The following is a 15,059-nucleotide window of genomic DNA, read 5'->3' as shown; positions in this document are numbered from 1 at the left end:
GCCATTATATGTGTCTCAATTACCTAAAGTGGGAATACCTAAAATAGAAGTCACCAAGGAATTCTACTAGGGTAGTCATTATTGAGGGAAGCATGTGGTTTCCTTAGCAAATAGCTGGTGCTCTTTCATGTTATCCACCATATCCTCAGCATGGAAATGCCGTAAAGAAAAAATACCATAACATATTCTTGTGAGGGAAGGAATGTTGTTGTTTGTGAGCTATTGCATTGTTGTGGAACATTGATTAACCTAAGTGGTGTTTCCCCAACTCATAGTGGCTAGCAATTAGATTTTAAAATATAATGGACTGATTAAAACTTAGCTCATTAATATTTCAGGGGGTGGGGGTGCGGTGTGCTCTTTCTTATTTAAAGGAGTGGATGTTTGTTGCACAATGCATCAAGGGCTAATCCAATGTGTACTCTTTGTTACCAGACTAGTGAAGCCCCGTATATCTAAGCACTGTGCCCCATCTTATAAAAACTTCTTTAGAAGAATTGGGCTAATTTTGACGTTGATTAATGTGTTTTGCTATCCTTCTGCGGCCTAACAAGTTTCTTTGAGTGCAATGGTAGATTTCTGCTATCCTTGAGTACAAAACCAGCCTCTTTTGCTTCTATGGGACTATGAGTTATAAATTCACCCACTATCCAGCAAAATTTTAAGAAATTCGTTCTTGCTTGCTCATGTAAACTATGAAAGCCATTACAGGCATACAGATAAATCTTTTCAGATTTATACCTACAGTTATATGCATCTTGTTGTTCCTGCTTCTGTGTCATATCCTATTGACAATTCAATTCTGCCGCCTTAGTAGTCATACTAGTCAAAGATTGACAGTGCATTAAGTGGTAGGGATATATTTCTCATTGCAATTGTAGCGTTCTATATGGGGGGTTCCCTTGAATTCTGAAAGTGGTGGGATAAAGGTTTTTGGTTGCTTGTGCTGTTCTGGTTGGGGGTTCTTATTTATTTGGAAGGTTTTACATGAGCTTTGTAAGAACGTTGGGGCTGGAAATTCCGGAACTGCATTAGCTGCGAGGGACATTGTTATTTCTTATCTGAGCATAGCAAGTTTGCTCTTGTAGGTGTGTTTGTTTAAATGTTGGGAATAAATCTGGGTATGAAGTAATGTTTATAAAAGCTCAATGTGCACTAAGGCGATAGGAATCCTGGAGCCTAGGATCAAAGCGCACACCTATAGCACGCGCCTCACTGAAGTGAGGTGCAGCTAATTAAATTTAATATTATATTTTGGTGTAAGTTAGGCTGTTGTGCATCTTTCAGCTCTTCAGTGTGCCTCCTCTTTTCCTAATTGAATTCACCTTGATTAGCCTAATTAAAGCTCGTAACCCTTTGGTTCCATGCAATCATTGAAATGGAACATTTTTAGGTTTGAGTGCAATATATGTGATGCGAATTAAATTCGTTAAGCTCTTCTAGTTTTTAGAATTGTGTCTCACTTTTTATACAACTTTTCCCATTGCTTGCCCTTTATATATCCCCTACTATGAGCATATCTGTCTCCTCAATACTATCAGGTTCAATAATCACATATTTCTTCCTGATTACTTCAAAGACTTGGAAAATACATTATTCTAATCAAGTTAAATGCCAGTTTCATTGAAGATACACCCCCCTTCCCCCCCCCCCCCCCCCCCCCCCCCCCACACACACACACACACACACACACACACACACACACTAACGCTGAGGTATATAAAGAATTAATTCTAAGCTTCAATGTTCCTGTCTTCAATCCACTGTTCTTTCTTTTTCACCATATTTTAACATCTTGACAGAAGAAGGGGTCCAAGGACAAAGAAAGATGGGAATAGGAAGTTGGCTTTGTTTCCTACTTTTTCCACTGCCTTCAGTCCTCAGATTTTTTAAAAAAATTGCCCATTGTACTCCCTCCGTTCTTTTTAAGTGCCCTATTGTGGTGTGCAGGGAGTTTTAGGCAAAAGTAATATATAAGTGGGGTATGGTTAGTAATAAGAAATTTGGGAAAGTAAGAAAGAGAAATATGAATGGGGGACCACTAGGTATAATGCGAGGGGGAGAAATATTATAAAATGATAGTGGGGTCAAAAGAAAGTGAGAGAAATATGTAATGTGTGTGGGGTTTCTAAATTTAGAAATGGGGCACTTAAAAAAACAGCTGCTTTTGGAAAATGGGGGTACTTAAAAAAAAAAAAAAACGGAGGGAGTATCTGGATCAGGATTGACTTGATTTGTTGATCTTGAAATACCTTTTATGAACCTTCTAAGGTCTCTAAAGTTTTTCCAGATTGATCTTGTGCTTTAGGCTTACAGCCATGTAGTTCTACATCCGATTGTTGATTTTCTCTGAATAAATTTGGTTCTGTTGGGAAATTATAAGTTCAGGGGCTAGTGAACTGAGTAAGACTGGCTGCAGGATCTTTTCTTTGACACCAACAGTAATGCCCCCTGCTAAACTATAGGCAATAAACTGGAATCATGTTGGCATTAAGATAGGATCAGGATGGGGGAAGGAGAGTAAAATAGGAAGAGGGTGAGTGAAACAAAGGATATTTGGGAAAATTAAGAGAAATTGCAACACTGTGTTTAGAGAAAATATATCAATGCCATGATAATCAACTTTCACAAACACGATCATATAAATTTCTCATTGCCGACTGTCCATTGTGATGGAGGATTAAGCAATTTATATGTTATTTGGGCCACTGATTTCTTATTATTGAGAATTCCCAGCTTTTCTTAAAAACAGTATAGGCAGAATTCTATCATCCATAGAGATTTATTCATCTATTTGGATGTGGAGCTTTTAGTAAGTATCAGATGGATACAACATTACAACTGCTTCAGATGACGGTAAAAGATTGTGCATTGATGTATAAGCAAGATTTTGAAACACCTAGGAAACGGCAAAATCCCTCAGCTACCAAACAATATGATTCTTAAAGAAGACTTAGATATACTGTTGAGGTTGTCTGTCCCATATAAATCATTCTGAAAGTTTTGTTGGATGTTTAACAGATCTTGGTCGAAACAGGTCATATTGGGAGACAAGCTAGTGGTGCTGTTACGGTGACAGATGGCGAAACAGTAAGTTAAAAACTTTACCATTGCTTGTTGTAGCCCGTTGATTAATAATGCTCATGCTTCCTGGAAACTGAACAATTACTGATGTGTAGTCTTGTTAACTGTATATATTTGATTTCTTATCGGTTTAGGCTGATTTACTATTACTTTCTTTCTGTTTCTTCCTGCAGATTGTCTACACTACTGTTTGTATGGCTGATATACCTAGTGAGCCATCTGATTTTTTCCCCCTTTCTGTAAATTATCAAGAGCGGTTTTCAGCGGCTGGTCGTACAAGGTAATTTCTGTCTCTCAGTATAATAATCAAAGGTGACACATATGAAAGTACTTTGGTTTCTACTAGGAATATAATTTTCCCCTGTCTCACATCATTGCTGGCTTGTCCCTTGGAAAAATTACAAAGAAACTCTATTTACAGCTTTTTAATTCTCTGAAATTAATCAGTCCAGGATTGTATCCTGGTCCAGGTCCTGATTCTTTTGACATTTTCCTTCAAAAGGTCCTGATATTTTTCATCTCAACTTAGTCGGTTAACTGCTTTATGTGTGCGCTAAAGTGGTATAATCCTTCTTGGAATGACATTTTAACTCTGTCCGGGGCAAAGTATTTAAAAGAAAATCTGACACACCTTGTCTCCTCTGGCATTAAAATTTCAAATGCAGTGGCGGATTTTTCAAACGTGAAGGGAGGCCGAAGGATCATGAGGTATTTAGCTCTGCTATTTGATTGATAAGAAACTTTCTGTTTTATATAAGTTCATTTTAGTCCACATCCATGGGCATCTTCATGCCATATAATGCTGATGAAGGTTCATCAGTGACAATCAAATGAATGTCTTAGTTGACGAGTTAGCTGATGATTATTTTTTGAATCAGAACCTATTGGAATTTATTCAAATTTGTTTATGTAACTGCTGGACACTTTTGATTGGTGATAAGAAGATAAGAGAACAATATACGATTGGTATTGAAAATTTGAGGTGTTTTTCCTCACATTACATGCTTAAACAAGGATACATATCTATATGTTACTTTCTGAAGACACCTTGTCCTCCTGTATTACCCCTTTTTGAGATGTCATAGAAATCTTGTAAGGAAAAGTTCTACTTGTATTAAACATTGCACTGTAAATCTTCTCTTTTTATTATTATTTTTTTTTTCCAATTTTTATGTTACTGTGTACTTTGTGCTAAGATTGGTGTTGCATACTTTGTGTACTTTCAGTTTGTATGTTAAAAATTCTCAATAACATGACTCAGAAGTATTAAAGTGTTATGTTGATAGGATATTTCTAAATAAATCACGGTTCACATTTTCATTCCAGACTATAGCATTAGTTGATGATAGGTGATTTGTTTTTGTTTCCTCTATTATCTTTTCTTGTAAATTGCATTGCTTGATTTTGATTCTTTGATCGGTTCTTGATCTTTTTTTTTTTATTTAACTCAACATGTTTGAGAGCTGTGCCTTTGTTGTTATTACATTACTCCCTCCGTATTTTATTACTTGCTCCACTTTCCTTTTACGGCCATATTTTATTACTTGCTCCATTTCCTTTTTTGGAAACTTGTAATAATATTTTACTATTTTCCTCCCCTCTAGTGGTCCCATAATATCATATTTTAATATTTTTCATATTCTCTCTCCTCCCCACTTATACTCACTTTGGCTTTTTCAGATTTTTTTTTATCTTTCAACCAACCCCACTTCCAATATAAAATATGGAAATGGAGCAAGTAATAAATTATGGAGGGAGTATTTATTTATTTTGTGGGCACTGTTAAATTCTTTCATTATTTTTTTAAAAAAATTATATTTTAATTTTTTTTAGTCAAAACACTGTTCTGCAGTCCGTAAGTTGTTCAGTTTCTTTGCTATAAGTTGCATTGTTTTTTAGAATAAAGAGAAATTTTCTTGTAAAATGATATACAAAAAATGAGAAGGGCATACCAGGACTCTTGATGGAAAAAATTGTATGTTGAGAAAATAATTTTCCAACCATGCTGAACATCCGGATCTGACAGAGAAAACTTTAAAAACACAGCATCCTTGGTCCATTCATAGACATACAAGGAGCATCCTTGGTCCATTTATTACCTAATACCATACATGATAGCGAAATTAATTAAATCTAATGACACCCTTAGGTTATATGAAATTTTATGATGAGGATAACTCAAACCTAAGGGCATCTATATGTTTATGTCGGGTACTTTTGCATCTTGAATATCTTAGAATTGACTGACTTTACTTGCAGGTTCTAGTTTGTAGACTGATTGATAGGCCTTTGCGCCCTACTATGGTTAAGGGCTTCTACCATGAAACTCAGGTCTTATCTTGGGTAAGAATTCTTGATAGTTCTGTTTGTGCTTCTATCTATAGGCTTTTTTTTTTTTTTTTTTTTTTTTTTTGGTACACTGCAATCATCATCTTTATCCCTGAAGTGTCTCTCGAACTTTTCCTCTCTCAATAATATCTTTCCTTCATTGAGAATTTTAAGAATTTAACACATGCACATCTATTGAGACTCTTTGTATCAATATTGCAAAACTTTGAGATAGAATATCACTGATATCAATATTGAAGTCCCTCCTTCCTATTAAATTATCTATTGAAAATGATGCATCAAGGACAAAGATATTCCATATCAATATATCTCTCTACTAGATTAAAGGCTTATGTATCCGTCTATAGTAAGTAAATAGACTTGTGCTCTCCTTTTTGTGCTTATTTGCTCAATTTCTGATGAATCAAGAGAACCATTTTGTATTGTTGACTTTTTGTTGAATTTCTTCCATTACATATCCATAGAATGTTTTCTTATTTGAGATGATATATCTTGTGCCAAGGTTTTGAGTTATGATGGGCTGCATCCTCCTGATGCTTTGGCGGTCACAGCAGCTGGAATAGCAGTGTATGTTTATAAGAACTCTGACACGATTAGTGTTCATGGATTGTCTGATAGATGTAATGTACAGTATGTTAATTGTTTCTGATCTTAAATATGCAGAGCTCTGTCAGAATTACCACATACAAAGACAATTGCTGGAGTACGTGTTGGTCTTGTTGGTGGGAACTATATTGTAAACCCTACAACTAATGAGATAGAAGATTCAGAGTTGGATTTGGTAGTAGCAGGCACAGATAGTGCTATCCTAATGATAGAGGTTTGTATTCATCCCATCAGTCACTGTCACAATTCGAATTACTGCTGTCTTTTGAAGACCCTTAAGCGGAATTAATCTTTTGCAGGGTTATTGCAATTTTCTCCCAGAAGAAAAGGTGCTGGAAGCTGTAGAAGTTGGACAGGTGATATATGCTATAATTTAGCTTGCTTAAGGTGTCTAGATTAATTTTCCTGTGAAGTCTGGTTTATTTTTCATGACTGAATATTGTATTTCTTGCCACTCCCCATAAGTCCCAGCTATGATTTCAACAACTGTGTTCAATATCTTCAGATGGTCTTGCCATTCTCTTGCAACTGCATCGTGACATAACTAAATACTTATTATTTTTTTCCCTAAGTTGTGAAATCTTCTATTGCTGGTCGATGCAATAGTGTGTGCGAAAATTCTATGTCTTTTGGATACTATGGTATTTGGCCAAAAACATGGATAGTATACCACAAAAGGAATGGAATTCAATACCCCTTTATATGAATTTCATGAACCATTACACTGGTCAAGCTGAAATTCATACATACATACATATCTCTCAGACCTAGGTGTTCATAATCTTCATATTGAAATTCATATTGTCATTGTTCGCATTGAATACCAACCATTGTGCATATTGAAATCCAAATAATGGGTATTGAATTCCATTCCTTCTCTGGTATATTCATTATGGTTTAGGTCTTTGCTGCCAGACCTCGTGGGGGGGGGGGGGGGGTTTGGGGAGTCTTAGCATCACATTGTGTTAGGTTTCTAAATTTCACATAGTACCAACAATTTACTTGTACCAAAATTTATTTTTTTGCACCAAATTTTTTTACCAATATGTGGTATTTGTAACAAATATTTTGGTACCAAAATGTGATTTTGTACAAAAATGGTACCGTGTGAGAATTCAATTCTCACACAGTGTGGCACTGCGACTTACTTGACTTTGGGTACAGTCATTATAAAAAGATTTAGTTCTTCCCCGAAATTTATTTTATATTTATTGATCTTTACTTTCTGTATTTTACATGCATGGTATATTAGTCATCAGCTTTATAAGTTAGAAAAATGTCATTTCAGGAAGCAGTGCGGGCTATATGCAAGGAAATAAATGCCCTGGTTGAAAAGTGTGGGAAACCTAAAATGCTTGATGCTATAAAATTGCCACCTCCAGAACTGTACAAGCATGTTGAGGTATATGAGTTGAAGCATTCATCCATGATTTTTGAATGATTTTTTTTTTCTTTTATAACGCATTTGATTTGAAAATGTATAGTGCTGCACTAATGTGGCTAATTCACTTTACGGAGGAAGGTATTAGACCATTTTCAATTTCCTTTCTAATCCATCTTAAAATGCTGTTAACAGTGACTTCCTCTCTTCTTTTTAGTTGACTAGGGTAGCTAACGCGCATTATTCATGCGCCATAGCTAGCCATGTCTTGGGAGCTCTTTCGATTTGGTCTTATATCACAAATTTAGTTGTTGGCAACATTCGTGAGGGAAATTTAGTAAACAAATATATTTAGAGGTATAAATGTGTTCACACTGTTCTAAAGAGTTCAAAAATGAGGCGTCTAACATTAATGAGGGCAAATAAGTAAATAAACATTTTTAGGGGTATAAATGTATGCACACTATTCATAAGAGTTTGCTTGAACTTTTTAAAAGTTAGGGATTAGGGATACATATCTTTTATCACGTTTTCCAACAATCAAGTTCAACAATTACAATGCCTAATAATCAATAAGTAAATATAGTCAAAAGTTGTTATTATGAAATTACACATTGAGATGATTCTAACAATATCTCACATGAACTACATATCAGTTAAGTTAGTCATGTAGTTAGCTATATATTACTTCTTTTCTCTTTTACTGCTTTTGGTAGTCTGACATTGTGGGGATTGGTAGGGATGCATATACATATGTATATGCTCTCTTTAATAACTAAGTAGAAATTGATGTTGATAAAAAATTAAAAATGAGATTTTTTTTTGTTATAAGTTGAAGATAATATTACGAGTAGTTTAACTATGGTATCCACGTTCCCGGGACCACATTTATGATAATGTCCCCTTGTCAATAAATTTGAATTACCATGCCTGATATCCGCAACCATAGAAAATACTTGCACCCGTTTCCATATATCGTAGTTATAACTAAACATCTTATGTCCTAAAACTACGAGCCCTGATAGTTGTCAATAGTATTTTGTGACTAATGGATTATTATAACTAGGATTAATTTTCTTCTGTTGCTCTAGCAAATTGGGTGGTTGGGTAGTCTGATGTGAATACTTTGTCCATTTAATTATTAAATATTTATGTCTCAATCATTCCTTTATCTTCGTCTTTATGCTGACAATATAGATTCATTATTATGCTGTTGATGTTAAAAAGGACATCTGTTTTGCTTGTATTAATTTTTGACTAATTTTGTTTATGGCAAGAAATGAATCAGCACAATGCATAACTGGGCTTTCCTCTATTTTGTCTTTTATTTTCCCTTGGAAGGAAATTGCTGGAGATGAATTGGTACATGCACTGCAAATAAAGAAAAAATTACCGAGAAGGAAGGCCCTTGTGTCATTGGAAGAGAAAGTGGTAGATATTCTTACTCAGAGGGGCTATGTTGGAAAGATTGGGGCTTCTGTAACTGCTGAAACTCTGCCAGATTTGTACGAGGATGAGGAGGAAGATGAGGAAGTGGTTGTTGATGGTGAAGTTGATGAAGGTGATGTTCATATAAAGCCATCTCCAAGAATTTCCACTCCCTTGGTAAAGCCTTCACTCTCTTCATCCTTTTAGTCATTAACATTCTCTTTGGTTTATGATTCTCAACGCATCTAGATGTCTAGTTGTTTGCTCATTCTCTGCTGACATTGATGCATCTGTGGGTCCTGAATTTGAGGGTTTTCTTGGTAATGGTTATAGTAAATATGAATTAATCATTAAGGCTTAGGTTAAAATTTTCAATGATCATTTTCTGCTTTTAGTTCTGAAATTGTAGATATTGAAATTATGGCAGACTGCATTATTGCAGGACAAATTGGCATGTTTCTGTCATTGTCAAGTTATGCTTTTGTTCTTATCTGTTTGATCTCTCCTTTTAATTCTCAGCAATACTATTCAATTATAGCTGGAAATTTGCTCATGGTTATCTGAGTTAGCTGGTGTCATTTTTGGACCTCTATAGATGGAAAAGTGTATGCCAGTCAAATCTATGACTTCTTGTTATTAATTACAAGTTATGTTATAAGCCACTTTATTGCTGTATGCCCTGTAGATCTAGCTCAACACTTTAAACTGTCTTGACACTTTGTTTTGCTCTTCCTTTTTTCTTAAATACTCGTGTTACACTTTTTTTTATTATTATTATTTTTTTTTATTGCATGCTTAAAAATTTATAATGCTGGCTCCCGTGAAAATTTGGTTGCATTTATATTTGAAAGTCAACTAGGCATGACTTTAGGTACAATGTCATTTTTGAACAATTTGAATGGAATTGTCGTGGCTTCCATATAGCAGAGCAAGTGCTTCACTTAAAGGTGGTCTTGCTAAATTTTGTAGGCAGGTGTCTTAGGGTTGAAAGCCTGCTAACTATGTTTGATTTAGGCCTTTTTTCCATACAAGTGCAAGGGTTGCTCTTGATGTCTACAGGGTGGAATACTGCATACATATAGTTTCTATTCCTGGGGCTGGGGGTAGGGCCAGCAGGGTGGAGAAGGGTTTAGGGGACCATTATCTATGTCTGTTATTAGTAGTTGCAACTTTGGATCTGTCTTTAAAAATCCTGTAAAGATGAAAGTTTATAGGATTACAGTTGCTGTTGCAAAAATTTTATGATTGTTGTAATGGTTGTTGGATTGTATAAATATTTTGTCAATGTTACTGAATGATGTCAGATGTTACAATGTGGATTGTCAATATTTAATACTCCGTATATTGATTTTGATGCCTTTATTTCAAATATTATCTTGAATTTATACACTTTGAACGTTCCTACTTCCTTTGTTACAATTTTTGTGTTATCTATTCTGTATGGGGAAATGTTTGGTCCTAATAATCATAAGCGTCTATACTGAGTCAGTAATTTTCTGTTAAGTGATTTCAATACCAGTACATGTAATGCTTTGATAACGGATTGTGATGGCTCATGCAGTAACTTCACTGCCTATAGCCTTTTGTGACGTGATTTGAACACAACTATTAGATAAATATTTACTAAATAGCAATTTAATCATCATAATACAATTGTCTTACATAATAGAATGGCTTTCACTGAATTCTATAACTTCAGTTCTCAAAAGGTCGTTGTAAATGGAACGATGCATGGTGCATTATTCTGATAGAAGCTGTTTAAAACTCTATTGCAATCTTTCCCTTGTGATACCAAAGTTTGATGGTAACTTCCTGTGTAGAAGCTGCTTTATTGGAATCAGTTATCTAGCCTTTTAAATTGCAAATCCAGCACGTGGATATTGTTTTCCATTTTTAGTTAAGTAGCCAAAAATATTATATAAAAGGACATCAAGGGAAAATTCATCAATAGGATTATATAAAGATGCATGTCCAGTGTGGGCATTATGCCAAATTACATATATTTGCTTTTGATTTTCTAGATTGTATTACATTGGAGATATATAAATCATTTTCAAACTGTTAGAACTTCAGTATCAGCATCAATTTGTTATAATATATGTAAAATATTCCAAACTGCTAAAAAAAGCTAAACTTCTAACTTCAAGGTCTGAGGACAGAGGACAGGATAGGGAGCATCACTTTCATGATTGATGAAATACCCGAGTCTGGGTTTTTTTAATTCGCAAAACTGTGACAATTTTCATAATTCTTTATAGGTACACTGAGTCTGTTAGTGCTTTTTAATTGATGCAATTCACACTATATATGTGTCACATAAAGTATGGATCCTAATGGAAAATATTATTTTAGTGTACGTATGCTGAGTCTCTTTGAGCTTTTTGCTTGGTGCAACTCACTCTATTTTTATGTCTAATAAAGTATGGAGCATAATTAATAATAGTGTTTTTTTGGCAGTTGTTCTCTGAGGTAGATGTGAAGCTGGTTTTCAAAGAAACTACATCAAAATACCTGCGAAAACGTATTGTTGAGGTAAACCTGGGATTTGGCATTCTTTGTTTTGTCACTGTAACAATAGGTTGTTCATGTTTGTCCTAATTCTGCTTGATTTGATGATTAGTTTGGTGAGAGTGCTGAGGTTTTGAGCAATTTGTTACTGCAGAACAAATTGAAGCTCTCTTAAAAGAAGTTGTAGTTCTTGTACACACGTTCTTGTTTTCGCGTTGGTTAGATAACTTTAAGCTATCATGAATTCATGATTTCATAGAATAAAAAAGGTTAAAGTGTGGATTCCACCATCACATTTCTCAATAGTGAGCAATCTATTAGGAAAATTGATTGCCATTCTTATGCATTGGCAAATAGTAGTAGTATTGTATTTAAAAATTTAGCAAATAAAGGAGGTGCTGGGAGGGAGGGGGTTTTATTCCCTTTCCTGTTTTTCTTTCTTGATAACTTTCCTTAGTCTTGAGCAACACAACCCCATAATTTTGTGTACACTGTACAGGGTTCTTCTATCTCTATATACTCCAATCTAGCTATTGATGCACACATATTCGACTCAAAATGAGATACACCAATCTAGCTTATATGGTTCGTGTTTATTTTGTTGCTTTTCAAGTAGAGCAATGAACTGTGTTAATTTGTTTAGCCTGTCTGATTGAGATGGATGTCAGTTGTTTAATACATTCTTTTTTGTAAACAGGGAGGACGAAGAAGTGATGGGAGAACTTCTGAAGAGATACGTCCTATCAATTCTAGATGTGGGTTGCTTCCTAGAGCCCATGGAAGTGCTCTTTTCACGCGAGGAGAGACACAGGTTTGCTTGATTGTTCAAATGCATCATTCGTGTTGATTGGGTGTTTCATTTCACTAGTTTCCCTGTAATGTATGTACACTCTGAACATATTAGTATGGCAAATACAAATATGAGGTTTGTTAATTTGTATGAAAAACTTCATTTAGTTATGCCGTAATATTGGATAAGACATCAACTTGCTTCTCAATATGTTCATTTATTTGTTCTTTAGACAAAGTTAACTACTCCAATATTTGGCCATATGTTTCAAGTAGGAACCTCCATACTTGGAGATATGTCAGCAACAGTTACATCTCAATATGGGTTTTGGCCCTTAGCATTGATCGAGCATGATAATATGCTGACAGATATTACAATCTTAACTAGAGAAGTTCGAAGAGGGCTATACAGATGATGTTTTATGGCTTGTGAAAAAAAGCATTTTTCACGCAGAAACTAATGTTATGTATTGTAATCTCACATTCCTTTAGTTAACAGCAACATAAATATTTTTTTTTTAAAATGCATGTGAAGAAATTCTAAATTCAATGAAAAAGTTATTGGCTATTTCAGATTCTTATTTATTTTTGAATGTTAATGTGCTTTCAAATTCTATCGCTGCATGTTGATAAATGTTGACATCCCATTAATACTTGAAATGTGCGTTCTTTTACTATAGCTAGCCATCAAAGATTAGACAAGTGTAATGGAAAGGTTTTGTGCATGATGTTTTTACTCACTTGATAGATGTTGATAGTTTCAAGTGGACCATATACATTGATGCAATCCTAACCCCGACTTTAGTGAAGTAATTAGAAATCCACAAATATTTGGAAAACAGTTATCTATAATATTTAATAGTTTCTTAAAGTATAGCTTTAATAGCCAATATTTAATGCACAAAGTCACTCTTGATTTTCACTTTGAATCTTGAATAAGTCTTGAACTAATACATACTGATCATGCTTAGGGAGGCAATAGGTGTAATTGCAACTTGCAAGGATTGTAAGGTACTCTTAAATGATTGTTAGGTACAATTGATATTTTAGGGTTGATGAAAAAGAGAGCATTCATAAGTTTATAACAATAAATTGGTGGACCTTCAAAGATGACAAGGTGATGCCATTCCAATTTTACACCGAGGTGATGAGTATATTGACAATTAGATTTTGGCAGGAGGCTGTGTAAACCAGATGTGGGAAACAGTTGTACATCATATGAGTGGCACTACATGAGAAATTTTGGCAATACCAAAAGGTAGCACAAAGTTACAGGGCATTACTATGTTAGTAATATGCTGAAATTCAAGTTCAAAAGAAAGCCAAAGTCATTGCTTACATAGACTTAGGGGCCGTTTGATGGAGATGAGTAAAGGAAAGGAGTTAAGTATGGGATAGGTAAGGAAAGAGATTTAAATCCCCGTAATATACATGTGTGTTTGGGTAGACAAAAGATGGAATCAAACCCTACTCCAACCACCAACTCTCACTCCTGCATCTTCTTCCATCATCTCCAGGATATGCACCACTGCAATAACAAAAACCGCCATAACTACACCACCATTGCTCGCACGCTGGGAATGTCCCTTTCCTTCACCACTATCTGGCACATTTATTGATTTTATGGTTATATTCGACCATGAAAAGTACAAAATAAATGTTTTTGTTATTAAATTCAGTTGTCAAAAATCCTAATTTGTGTGAACGGTCTCTCTCTCTCTCTTGGTGGTTGTGGTTGATGTTTGATGGGTTTAGGTTTTGCTTGCCGGATGGTGTTTAGGGGTTTTATTGAGAAAGAAGAGGAAAAAATGGAGTTTTTAATATATTTTTTTTTTATTATTACCTTCCTATCTCTCTTGATCACCATCCAAGCCAAGCTCCTCTCATGCTTCCACCCTAGCCACTATCCCTCACCTACCATAACCCAACCCTAACCACCATCATCAACGAATAATACCTTGCCCAACTACCACTGCCATCACCAAGCACCATAACCCAACCCCTTCGCAAAATTGCTGCATTTGTCATCCACTTTCCATAATTCCATGCTCAGAGAGTTAGAGTCATAGGCTTGCAGCAACATCTCTCAATCTGGAAATTATGACTACATTTATAAATGCGCTTATCGATGCACCTTTAAACTAATCTAGTCACGCACTGATTAATCAAATTACATTGCATGATTGGATTGGTGCATTTGTCATCGACTCCACAATTATAACAAATGCAGCCATATACATCGGTAAACAAACATCTGAGACTACCTTGATCAATTACCACCAAAAAATTAAGACCATCTAAAGAATCTGACTGCGAAATACAACTACCCCTGCTATTGCAATTGCTGCGAAGAGTGGTGCATTGGTGGAGGATGCGGCAGGGACACTTTGGTAATTGTCTTAATGAAGATCTGACTGTGGTGTAGGAGCAGGTGGTCTGGCTGTGGTGGTGATCTTGCGGTGGTTATTGTAGGGATTGGTGCAAGGGGAGGAGAGAGGAAAGGAGTATTGTGTTCAGTAAAGTCTTTTTTAAAAATTAAAAAATGGGAACCACTAATTACAAGACACTTGGCCCAAATGACTTGTTCAACCAACTTCATCAAGTCATGGATTATTATGAGAAGACACCCTTTATAGTTTGGATTATTATAGAATAACATGTAGTTGGGATTAATATTGGAAGAATGGTCATAGTTTAGATTATTCATTTGAATTTTTCCTAAAAAATATGGCAAAGAAGCCATATGGGGCCTTTTTCAAACAGTTGGATACAAAAGGAGTGAGCTATGTATTAAAGTTAGCCAGAAGTAGGGGGTGTAAGGCACGGGAATTAGATCAGGTTATTTGTATTAATGCAGAGGAAAGAGTGCTTGTTAAGGAAGTAAAGTTCTTGAGAATACGGCAAATGTTCTAGA

At 35.1% G+C, this 15,059-nt stretch overlaps 1 protein-coding gene across 3 annotated transcripts in view; it reads left to right on the top strand.

Annotated features, from left to right (window-relative positions):
• The window catches only part of LOC145583089 (putative polyribonucleotide nucleotidyltransferase 1, chloroplastic), a 32,472-nt gene that overhangs the window by 1,496 nt on the left and 15,917 nt on the right, over window positions 1-15,059 (top strand). For all 3 annotated transcript variants that reach the window (XM_081640222.1, XM_081640223.1, XM_081640225.1), the window contains exons 2-12: window positions 3,022-3,090; window positions 3,258-3,364; window positions 3,750-3,792; window positions 5,344-5,427; window positions 5,936-6,000; window positions 6,097-6,253; window positions 6,339-6,395; window positions 7,328-7,441; window positions 8,762-9,025; window positions 11,306-11,380; window positions 12,054-12,167. In XM_081640222.1, the coding sequence (XP_081496348.1) occupies window positions 3,022-3,090; window positions 3,258-3,364; window positions 3,750-3,792; window positions 5,344-5,427; window positions 5,936-6,000; window positions 6,097-6,253; window positions 6,339-6,395; window positions 7,328-7,441; window positions 8,762-9,025; window positions 11,306-11,380; window positions 12,054-12,167 (1,149 nt within the window). The remainder of the gene's footprint in view (window positions 1-3,021; window positions 3,091-3,257; window positions 3,365-3,749; window positions 3,793-5,343; window positions 5,428-5,935; window positions 6,001-6,096; window positions 6,254-6,338; window positions 6,396-7,327; window positions 7,442-8,761; window positions 9,026-11,305; window positions 11,381-12,053; window positions 12,168-15,059) is intronic.

The sequence above is a fragment of the Chenopodium album genome, chromosome 15 (assembly GCF_948465745.1).
Source record: "Chenopodium album chromosome 15, dcCheAlbu1.1, whole genome shotgun sequence".
In the NCBI taxonomy this organism is placed as follows: domain Eukaryota; kingdom Viridiplantae; phylum Streptophyta; class Magnoliopsida; order Caryophyllales; family Amaranthaceae; genus Chenopodium; species Chenopodium album.
Note: the sequence above shows the minus strand (reverse complement) of the source record. Positions and strands in the feature narration are given on the sequence as shown.